The 11,850-nt window shown below is 48.6% G+C and overlaps 1 protein-coding gene across 1 annotated transcript; it reads left to right on the top strand.

The window, feature by feature from the left end:
- The first annotated feature begins 62 nt into the window (after positions 1-62).
- Positions 63-8,488, top strand: LOC143834064 (uncharacterized). Its single transcript, XM_077330625.1, has 4 exons — positions 63-381; positions 4,506-4,843; positions 4,974-5,085; positions 6,936-8,488. The coding sequence occupies exons 2-4, from the start codon at positions 4,529-4,531 to the stop codon at positions 8,009-8,011; spliced, it is 1,503 nt and encodes a 500-aa protein (XP_077186740.1). The 5' UTR covers positions 63-381; positions 4,506-4,528; the 3' UTR covers positions 8,012-8,488.
- Positions 8,489-11,850: the final 3,362 nt, after the last annotated feature.

The raw sequence follows: 11,850 nt of genomic DNA, 5'->3' as shown, positions 1-11,850 counted from the left end.
TAAGGAAGAAAAGGCGCCAAGATCCGCCCTCGCTGCCCTCCCGCTTTCGCCCGCCGCGGATGAGTTCGGAAGGGGCCTCTGCGGGGGGCGCAGCTGGGTCAGCCGCAGTTAAGCAGCGCTGGGTTGGCCCAAGCCCTGTGGGTGTTGCACGAGTCCCTTAGGCCAGGGGCAGTCAACCTGTCCGTGGACTACAGTTCCCATGCGCCCCTGCCAGCAAGCGTAAACTCCCGCTGCGAAAGCCTTCAACAATTCAATGTTGCCAGCCTCTGAATGGACACCGCCTGTCTATATCTCGCCCTGCATTTCCCTCGACGAGCTCATCCTGCCACAGGGACCCAGACCAACAGAATAGAGCAGCCTGACTACTGCAGCACATTCTTTGTAGGTCTGCCCTTGAAGATGCAAACTCCAGCTGTTACAGAATGCCACAACAATCTTATTGTTAAAAATGAGGCAAAGAAAACATGCAACATACATTTGGATTTGCTCCTTTGGGTACCACCCAGTTTTCAGTTTACATTTCAGGGGCTGCATCTCATCTTACCTTGATATATTTCAGGAACTATGTCCAACATTTCTACAGAACTGCCAGTCTGGATGAGAACTGCTCATTTAAGCAAATCCCCTTCCTCTCCAGGAGCCTTCTCTCACGGCCCCTGCTTGATTGAACAATAACTCCATTATGAAATTGGATGTGCAAAATAGAGAGAGCAGTGTTGTCTTTCTAAAACGGCCCTCTTAAAGAGCACAGGGCTGAAGTGTGATCCACAACAGATCAGCAGCATTTTTGCATTACGCATAATACAGATTGGGTTGCTTGCTAATTTCCTAATCCAATTTGTCATTAGACAATATGTTAGTTACACAGATAGTTACTCCAGATAGTTACACAATTTCCCCCACTATGAATTCTCTGATGGGAATTAAGGTGTGTACTCTGAGGGGAATTTTTCCCACATTTCAGGGCATTTATATGGTTCCTCCTCCACGCGAACTCTTTCATGGAACATTAGAACAGCTCCCCTGTGTGAATTTTTTTCATGGGAATAGAGGCTTCCATATTGAGTAAAACACTTTCCATATTCGATACATTTATACGGTTTCTCCCTTGAATGAATTCTTTGATAGGATGTTAGATAATCTTTCCGCCTAAATTTTTCCCCACACTCTACGCATTCATAGGGCTTCTCTTGTGTGTGAATTCTTTGATGGTAATTAAGATTTCCCCTCTGACTGAAGCTTTTCCCACATTCCAGGCATTTATATTTTTTCTCCCCAGTGTGAATTCTCTGATGGCAAATAAGGGTCGCAGAGAATCTTTCCCCACTCCCAGGGATCTCTTTGCTTGTGTCTCCTATGTATATATTGCGAAGGAGCGGGATTCCTTTAGAACTGCCACCTTTCCAGAAGCCAGGATTTATCCTCCCATTGAGTGGGTCTTTTCCCTCCATCTTTAGCTTGTCACAGTATTCACTCTTCTCTGTGACACTTGAAGGCATATCTTCCTTTTAAATCCTTCCGCTGGAGGAAGCTTTCCCTGCCCCATCCACTTTCCCAGAGGACTACATTTCCCAAGAACCCTCCAAGCCAACGGGGACAAGGGAAAGGTGGCTGTTTTGGTCACACGCCAGGTGTTATCCCCGCCAGCGGGCCTATGGAGACCTAGACTGCCGCTGGCCATGTTCCTGCCAGCCCCACAGGTTTGGGGTCTCCAGTTTCCTCGCAGGGCACGTGCCCCTTCTGGAGCCCGCCGCAGACTCTCCTACACAGTCACGGGTGGTTCCAGAGAGGCATCCCCGGTTGCTGGAGGCTCTGCTAGCTGGGCTTCTTCCGAGACCTAATCTTTGGTGTGCTAGAAGCTAGCTAAAAAGCCTGCAGATTCAGTGGTCGGGGGGGGGGGTCCGCCATTGCCCCCATCCCCCATTTTAAACTGAGTTTTGCACATCCGCCCCATCCCCCTCCCCCCCCCCCCAGCAGAAGCCTCCGTGGGGGTTTTCTCCTCAGTGGGACTGGCAGGAAGATTTCAGCCTCGGGGAAAGATGTCTGCAGATATCCTGGGGGGTTGCAAACCTCCAGGTGGGAGAACAGAAGAAACAGACACTTTCAAACAAATATTGTGAAAATCTTTATGACTTCCACTTAAAAAATGCTGGACTGGATGGGCCACTGGTCGGCCACTGATGAAATGTTGGGATGAAAACGTATTTTAACGGGTCCATGTTCTGGCAACTGGACAAGTGTTTCAAGGGGAAGCTAGACAGATTCAAAGTAATTTATTATCTGGACGGCGTGTAGCCCCACTGTCAGTTTCCTCTGCTTGTCCACAAACGGGCAGGTCGTCCTCCTAAAGATAGAGATCCATTCCCATGATGAAAATGGGTACTTTGCAGGGTGGATTTTATGACATCTGTTTTCTCAGGTGTTGCCTCCCCCCCCCCCCAGCTTCTCCAAGGGTTTCTGAACCCAGAGCTGGCAACACTACTTGACTTTGCTACATCATCCTACAAAACAACTGGGTCCAATTTTGGTATAGATCACCATTCTCCTCTTCAGTATTGACAGAAAAATAAACCAAAATACATCAACATTTACCACTCCTGGGGTTAACTGCAATTACCACTGTGTTGGGAAAGCAGAGTTGCCACAGACAGGACATCCCTTCCAGGGATCTTTCAATTCCCACACACCCATTCCTTTCCTCACTCAAAGACAGCCAGGTTGATGTTGTGGTTAAGAATGGCAGCCTCCACTCCGGAGAACTGGGTTTGATTCCCTGGTCCAGCCAGCTAGGCCAGTCACAGTTTACACAGTTCTCTCACAGCTCTCTCAGTCTCACCCACCTCACAAAGTATCTGTTGTGGGGAGAGGAAGGGAAGGTGATTGTAAGGCACCTGGAAGGTGATTGTAAGGCACAGTCACCGGCTGGGTGACTGTGGATCAGTCCCAGTTCTCTCAGAGCTCTCTTAGCTCCACCTAACTCACAGGGTGTCTGTTATGGGGAGAGGAAGGGCAGGTGATTGTAAGTTGCTTTGAGACTCCTTTGGGTAATGAAAAGCAGAATATTTTAAAAGCCCAGCTCTTCTTCTTCCTCTTCCTGTCCTCTTCACTCAAGGAGCAGGCAAGGGCTGCCACCATTCTAGATGTATGGCTTTACTGGGGAGGGCCCAGAGCACCCCACTGCCTCCCCCCAGCAACTCCCTTTTCAGTCAAGGCATGCTCTGATGCATTACCAGATGTGAGGTGTGAAGAACCTTGCCAGAGTGAACAGAAAAAGTTTATTAAACAAATACTGAAATAGTGAAGTAAATAAGCAGTTGTAAAAATGGGGCAGAATTTATACAAGAATGTGAAGCATAAAGGACCCGAGCAGAGTTAAGGCCTTGATTGTTCCAGGACTGAAGGGCAATGAACAGAATGAGGGTGTGTGTGAACATATTTCTGAAAAGACATCCTATCTGTGGCAAAACCTGTATGGTCCCACTCCTTCCCATAATGGATCGAGGAGGAGGAGGAGTTGGTTCTTATATGCTGCCTTTCCCAGAACCGAGTCTCAAGCGGTTTACAATTGCTTTCCCTTTCCGCACTCCTAACCACTATACCCGGCTGCTGAGAGCATGTGCCTGGCCTAAGGCTGTCCAGTATGCTTCCCTGTCCAAGTGGCGATTTGAACTGGGTCTCCTAGACCCCAGCCCAAGAGTCTACCACTTGGTTGTGCTGGCTGGCTGTTCTATTTTTATATTCAAGTTATATGAAAGAAGTGTGAGACAAGAATTTCCTCTTTCACTTCTATGCTACTAGAAGTCAGTCACCTGGTGAGGTTAACAGAGATTAGGGACAAATAAAAAAAGGGAATGTCACAATATGGGTTGGAACTTTTGGACTAGGCTTGGTCCCAAGTTCCTCCAGAGGAACAGAGCTGCAGAGTAACAGAGCATTTGAAAGTATGCAGTTTTTAGTTACCTTTGTGGATGTGGCACATATCCAGACTCACAGCACTTTGAGGTTTAAAAGAGAATCTTTCCTGGGAAAGATTATCTGCAAACATACATAATATTCATCTGCTTCAGTCTCCTTACTGAAGCAGAGTTCAAAAGCTTAAAAGATAGTTACAAAGAAAACACATCGGAAGCCTCTTGTGGCTAGGCTGCAGGCAGACTACATGCCATACATCAGCAGATGGAGAGAGTCAGAAACATTGAGGGCAATGCTTTTTGCTTTTGGGCAAACTCTATGGTAAGATTTGCTTCAAACCATACAGTTTTACATCAAAACCAGACCCCCCCCCAAAGACCCCGGCATCCTGACGTCTCTTCCAGGTGATGTCAACATATTCCAACATTCTTCTGGATTTGGCAAGTTGGGCAGGAATTGGGGGGCAAGGTGTGACTGGGAAGTGGGTGACCTCTACCTGGACCAGTAGACCTAGCAAACTACTAAGGGATCCTCCATGTTCTCCAGTCTGGAGACTCACAGTCTGCTCATAAAAACTCTTGTTGCCTTCACAGGATTCTGGGAAAGACCTGCCCAAATGATCAAGAGCAAGGACACATCTGGCTCAGATGCAGCATGCCAGCACTTCAGGCACTTGCGCTATCAGGAAGGAAACGGGCCCCGGGAGGTGTGCAGCCAACTCCGCCTACTTTGCCACCAGTGGCTGAAGCCAGAGAGGCACAGCAAGAAGTACATGCTGGACCTGGTGATCCTGGAGCAGTTCCTGGCCGTCCTGCCCCCGGAGATGGAGAGCTGGGTCCGGGAATGCCAGCCGGAGACCAGTTCCAAGGCGGTGGCCCTGGCCGAAGGCTTCCTTCTGAACCAGGCAGAGGCCAAGAAACAAGCAGATCAGGTGAGGGGCTTCATCCTGAGTTGAGCAGAATAGGGAAAAGAACTCTCCACGACCCCAATTTCTTCAGAGAATCATAGGCTGCCTTAATCCTTTACCAATTCCTGTCCCTACTGTTTGCGTGCTCTTTCAGGACCCACCAGAAGGGGCGTTCCTCGAGGCAGAGAAGGCTCCATCAGACCCCAAGCAGAGGTCACTCTTCAGGGGGGGGCCACAAGAGAGGGGTGGAGGTGCTGCCTCACCAGGTAAGGAATAACTGGCTCATTTTCTCCTTGGCCTCTCTCTCGGAAGGAAGCCTGGAATCTTCAGGGTGCTTTTTTCTTTCCTCTGGAAGCTTCTTCAGTTACAGTTTCAAAATGTCCCAAATAAAAGGAATCAATGATTTTTTTTTCATATGTCTTTTACATGTCAGCTTCATGGCTCACTGGTAAGAGAATCCACTTGGCATGCAGAAAGTTCCAAGTTCAGTCCTGGGCAGCTTCTGTTAAAAGGATTGAGTAGGAGGTGAAAAATCTGAGAAGGACTGGACTCAGCAGAAATACATGTTAAAAATGTATTTCATTTATTTTGGAAATTCTCTCACGGGACATTTCCTTCCCCATCATCCCTCCCTGATTTCCTTCCCAGAATTATGATCCACAAATAAAGCACTGCTTTGAATATTCGAATACTGGATTGTTTTCAACCAGGAGCAGGGCTTTGGGAAAACTGGCCCCAGATTTATCCCGCTCTGTGTGAAAGTGCTCACATTTTGTGATGCACCTTATTTATTTAAAATATTTATTAGTTGCCTTGGGGTAGCCAGCTTGGGGTAGTGATTAAGAGCAGCATGTTCTAATCTGGTGAGCCGGTGTGATTCCACACTCTTCCACATGCAGCTAGTTGGGTGACCTTGTGCTAGTCACCGTCCTGTTAGAGATGTTCTCACAGAGAAGTCCTGACAGGTCTCTCTCAGCCCCACCTATCGCACAGGATACCTGTTGTAGGGAGAGGAATGGAAAGCCATTATAAGCCACTAAGACTCTTTTTGGTAGTGAAAAGCAGGGTATAAAAAACAACTCTTCTTCTTTTTATGGATCCCAATGTAGCTAACCATGTAAATTAAATGCACAAAAATAAAACACATAGCATACATTTTTTTTAAACCCCAAATTTAAAGTCACAATTCAGGACAGTTCGTAAATTAATCGGATGTGTTCCTCTATAAAACCATGACTGTATATTGATTAGAAAGGATAGAGGGTTCTTCTCTGGCAGTTTTTAGGCTTCACGTTTGTGATCACCGTTGATTTTCCACCATTATTTTGGTGGTTTTGTTTTCCCATTGGGACAGAAGCCCTGTGCCCTGTGGCTGGCCCTCCAGAAGAACTGGTTGGCCACAGGGTGAGACAGGAGGCTGGACTGGATGGACCCCTGGGCTGACCCAGCAGGGCTCTTCTCATGTTCTTATGAACAAGGAGGTAGTAGTGTGAGAAAGGGATGGCAATCTAAAGGTAAGATTTAGCTCCTACATTTCAGCTAGGCAATAAGCAGCTGTATAAATATTTCCACCTCTTCCCCTCCCTGGACCATCTCCTCCCCTCCTCAATTTCCTCCCCATAATTATGATCCACAATTAAAGTGCTGCTGTGAATTCTAGCAGTTGCTGGCACTGGATTGTTTTCAACAAGGAACAGGGATTTGGAGACAGTGGCAAAATCTATACCTTGCCTTTCTGCCCAGTCCACTAAGTTAAGCCACAGCAAGTTAAGCCTTTTTTATTTATGTGTTGGCATAAAACAGAAAAAGTCTTCACCTTCTGGAGGTAGACAGTGGCAGAAGGTGCCTGACAAATATTCCTGGGGAGAGAGTTCCAGACTTTGGGCTTCATAGTTTTGCCACTTCTCTGACTCACAAAATGGAGACACCCAAATCAGGCCTTCCTAAGAGGATGTTAGCAGTCAGGTGGGTTCATACAGGAGTGGGCAGCCCTTCAGGTATGCTGGTTCCAATCCATGACTCAGAGTGGGCTCAGCTGTGAAGCTGCAAGCTCAAAAAACAAATCTGTTTACTGACAAAGAATTTCACCTTTGTTTGGCTTTTCTCTTTATTCCAGCTGAGAAGGAAAGACAGGGAAGGAGGAAACATCAGGCAAAGACAAAGGAAACCAGAGTGCCAATTCAGAAAGAAAACCACAGAGAAAATGAAGAGAACAAAGTTCCACAATTGGCCAGAGTCTCAAACCGTGCTGCTCGTCAAAGATTTTTTAAAAGGTCAAATATGCTCAAACTCTCAGAGCTTGGAAAGAGCTTCAGTGAGAGCCTTTCTACCCATCACAGAATCCTCACAGGGGACAAACGCTACAAATGCTCACACTGTGGGAAGAGCTTCACTCAAAGCACCCGTCTTACTTCCCATCAACAAATCCACACTGGGGAGAAACACTATAAATACTCTGTGTGCGGAAGGAGCTTCGTGTATAGAACAAGCCTTACTTGCCATCAACGAATCCACACCGGGGAGAAACCCTACGAATGCTCTGTGTGTGGGAGGAGCTTCATGCATAGAACAAGCCTTACTTGCCATCAACGAATCCACACTGGGGAGAAACCCTACGAATGCTCTGTGTGTGGGAGGAGCTTCAGTAGGAGGTCATGCCTTACTTCCCACCAAAGAGTCCACTCTGGAGAGAAACCATATAAATGTTCAAAGTGTAGAAAGAGCTTCAGTCAGCGCTCAGGCCTTATTTACCATGGCAGAATTCACACAGGGGAGAAACAGTATAGATGCTCAGATTGTGGGAAGTGTTTCATTCAGAACTCAAGTCTCACTTCACATCAAAGAATCCATACAGGGGACAAACCATACGAATGCTCAGAATGTTCAAGGAGGTTTAGTGATCGTTCAAGCCTCATATCCCACCAGAGAATCCATACAGGGCAGAAGCCATATATATGCTTAGAGTGTGGAAAGAGCTTTCGTCAGTATGCACACCTGACTTCCCACCACAGAATCCACACTGGGGTGAAACCTTATCAGTGCTCAGAGTGTGGAAAGAGCTTCCGTCAGAATGCACATCTTACTTCCCATCAGAGAATCCACACTGGGGAGAAACCATATAAATGCTTAGTGTGTGCAAAGAGTTTCAGGAAGGGCTCACATCTTACTTCCCATCAAAGAATTCACACATAGGAAAAACCATACAGATGCTCAGCATGCTGAAAGAGCTTCAGTCAGATGGCAAAACTTACTCCCCATCTTAGAATTCAGTAGTTTGTGATAGTCACTTTGAGAGTTGGAACCTTGCTTCCCTTTTTAGAATACTTTTAGGGAGAAACCCTAGCAAAAGAACTGAGTAGCAATTAATGTTGTAAATGCCTTCTTGCAAGAGGGTGTAGTCCCAGCAGCATTTAAAGAAGCTGTCTTGTGCCCACATTTAAAAGAAACATTCTCTTTGTTCCTGTGGTTTTTAAACTAATACCTTTCTGTATATGTCAATGAAAGCGACTCAACTGAGTTTGGCCTCTCCAGTTCAGGGCTTTTTAAGAATTGCTTTGCATAGCATCAGCATATATACTGCATTTTCAAGGATGAATTTGTTGATTGAATATGAATTATCCGGGCAGCTGTTAATGTGCTAAAATAGGTTTTATTGAAGAGTTCCGTGTTTCCGTGTTTTTGATGTTATAAAGTTTAACCTGATACCTCAGTGTGGTGGCAGTCCTGTTGTAGCTATATGACACTCTCCGTCTGAATCAGGGGGGTCTGGCTAAGGAGTGCAAGGCATCGGCTCTAGCACTGATCACTTTTGAGGGACCCAGCTTTTGCATCAATTCTGAAGCTGGTCAGCTTCACCAGTGTGTTGTTATTTCCACACCTGGAGTACTGTGTGCAGTTCTGGAGGCCTCACTTCAAGAAGGACGTAGATAAAATTGAAAGGGTACAGAGGAGAGCGACGAGGATGATTTGGGGCCAAGGGACCAAGCCCTATGAAGATAGGTTGAAGGACTTGGGAATGTTCAGCCTGCAGAAAAGGAGGTTGAGAGGGGACATGATAGCCCTCTTTAAGTATTTGAAAGGTTGTCACGTGGAGGAGGGCAGGATGCTGTTTCTGTTGCCTGCAGAGGAGAGGACACGCAGTAATGGGTTTAAACTTCAAGTACAACGATATAGGCTAGATATCAGGAAAAGATTTTCACAGTCAGAGTAGTTCAACAGTGGAATAGGCTGCCTAAGGAGGTGGTGAGCTCCCCCTCACTGGCAGTCTTCAAGCAAAGGTTGGATACACACTTTTCTTGGATGCTTTAGGATGCTTAGGGCTGATCCTGCGTTGAGCAGGGGGTTGGACTAGATGGCCTGTAAGGCCCCTTCCAACTCTATGATTCTATGATTCTGTGATTCCAGGGGCACCAGAACATTGCTGCAAGCAGACCAATTTGGAGGTTGCTCAGGGACAGAGAGGTGCGGCCACTTAAACCCCTGGAGGCTTGAGGGCTGCCTCCTGGAGACCTGGGTTTTCGTTTTTAAAAATCTTTCAGGATTCTGCCAGAATCTGTGTGTGTTTTCAGTTCTCATCAGGGAAAATCTTGGGCCATGTTGGTTCAAGCAGTGTCCGGTACTTAGGATGTTGGGATGATGTACAGAGGGGTATTTCTGCCTCCTTAAGCAGCCACGTGTCCAGCCACAGCTCCCAGGGGGCCCCTCCTGGACTCCCTCCCTGCCACCAGCCCACTCCCGCTGCTCCGGAGCATAGCCAGGAGAGCTCCAGCTACCCCTCTGAAGGTCTGCCTCAGCTCTCCAGTGAGGTCCCTCTGCAAACTCTGCTTGCACCACTGGAGCACCCTGTGCATGGCGTAGAAGGAGAGAGCAGCCAGCAGCCTGGCAGCCCGGGGCTCCGGCAAGGGCTCCTGGTGAGTCAGGTGGAGGGGGCGATGGTCGGCTGCAGCCTGCTGGGGCAGATCTGACACCTGGGCAGGGGGGAGAGCCCACCCATGTTTAAGAGGGACCTGGGAAGGACAGGTGGGCAGGGCCAAAGGGGGTCATGAAAGGGAGATGGACAGCCGGAGCAGCCAGCCACAGGGGAGGGGAAGGGCATCCAAGGAGAAGGAGGGGGGAGGGGAAATAAAAGGGAGAGGGACAGAACAAGGGGGTGGGGGAGAATGCGGAGGAGAGAGAGAGAGAGAGAGAGAAAACAAGATAGGGAAACCAGTGAGAGAGAGAGAGAGAGAGAGAGAGAGAGAGAGGAGACAGCAGCCAGGAGGAGTAACCAGAACCAATGGGATGAAATTAATTCAACCAAAAATTTGACTAAACATCCGGAAGAAGTTCCTGACTGTTAGAGCAGTTCCTCAGTGGAACAGGCTTCCTTGGGAGGTGGTGGGTTCTGCTTTGCAGAGGCTGGAGAGCCACCTGACAGAGAGGCTGATTCTGTGAAGATTGTAAGTGGGTGGATAGAAAGGATTTTGTTGGTGCTTGGCTCTTGTGGCCGTTTCCTGCGTTCTGCCGGAGGTTGGACTAGATGACCCTGGAAGTCCCTTCCAACTCTATGATTCTCTGAGTTCATCAGGAGGGCGACTTGGGCTAGCTTTGAGCCATCCCCCCCCCCCCCAGCCACCCAGACAGAGTCCACAGAGTGCAGCAACCAGGAGGAGGAGAGCTCAGAGGAGGACCCCCTCCTCCCATACGAAGGCAACCAGCCCGGGGGCCCCACCCAAACCCTACAAAGGGATGGCTCAGCCACCCCATCCTCAAGGGGTGCGACAGGGGAGCATCACAACTTTAAGCTATTACCTGCCCTCTACAGGAGAAGGGTTCTGACCACAAACAGGTGAACTCAGCTAAGCTGTCATGGCTGATACAAGAGTTCAGAAGCCTCTTTGCTGAAGACTTCCCAAAGCCTGTGTTGCCCCCATTGTACATGAGAGGAGCGTCCAGGACTAGAATGAAAGAAGGTCCCACAAAGCCAGAACCTCCTTGCTGTAGCAATTATAAAGAAGTGTGTGCCACTGAATTGCGGCTGGCTCATGGCGGCCCCAAACACGGGGTGCTCAAGGCAGCAGCCGAGCATCGTGGATGGTTTGCCGTTTCCGTTTGCCGACTTCCTTGGTTGTCTCCCACCCAAGCCCTGGCCATAGCCTACCTGGCTTAGCTCTGTTGCCTTGAGAACTTTGGGCAAGAATGGGGGGAAATTATGGGACATTAACATCCCAAACGAGGACTCGAACTGAGCCACAACTTCATTCTTCCTTCATCTCCAGTTCCACCAGCAGCAGCAACAGGGCTACAGTCCTGCTAGAATCTGCTAAATCCAGCTCAGCTCTAGGCCAACTTGGCCCCTCCCACTGGGCTGGGGAATACTCTGTGCCCACCTCCCCACTGAGTTATCTGCTGTGCAGCTTCCCCCCCCCTCAGGCTGAGAGTCCTTCCGCAAGTTTCTTGGGGTACTAAACTGCTGACAAAATAACACAAGTATGCTCTGAAGTGCATGACAGGCCACGTAGAAGAAATGCTTGGAAGAAGGCCAACATGATCTTCTGAAGACCATATCAGGGGAGGGCTGGTCCCCAGATGCACCCCGGGGGGGGAGTGGTTGAGGAATGCAAGGATCGACCTTGAGTGTCCATGTGGATGCTCAGTGCAGGAGAAACATGCCCCAGTGCACAAGTCATCTGGGTATCTGGCTCTAGTCAAGGCCAGTCTTATTTCTTTTGGGGAGAGGAGCTAGTGCTGGCCGCTGGATCTTGATGCTCTTTAGGGGGGAAGAGACAGTCCTGTAAATAGAGGACTCCCAGGCAGTTAAGGGCTTTGGAGGTTAGCACCAAAAACTGGGCCCTGATTGGGCCTCTGATCTGGCCAGTGCGGCTGGGAGAGCTTTGGTGTCATCTGGGCTCTCCACTGAGGCCCGTTAATGTGTGCCCTTGTGTTCCGGACCAGCTGGAGCTTCCAGATCATCTTCAAGGCCAGCCCTGCATACAGCGAGTTACAGAAGTCTAGTCTGGAGCTGACTGTTGCATGGATTAGGGTGGCTAGGT

This window comes from Paroedura picta, chromosome 3 (assembly GCF_049243985.1).
Source record: "Paroedura picta isolate Pp20150507F chromosome 3, Ppicta_v3.0, whole genome shotgun sequence".
Lineage (NCBI taxonomy): Eukaryota > Metazoa > Chordata > Lepidosauria > Squamata > Gekkonidae > Paroedura > Paroedura picta.
Note: the sequence above shows the minus strand (reverse complement) of the source record. Positions and strands in the feature narration are given on the sequence as shown.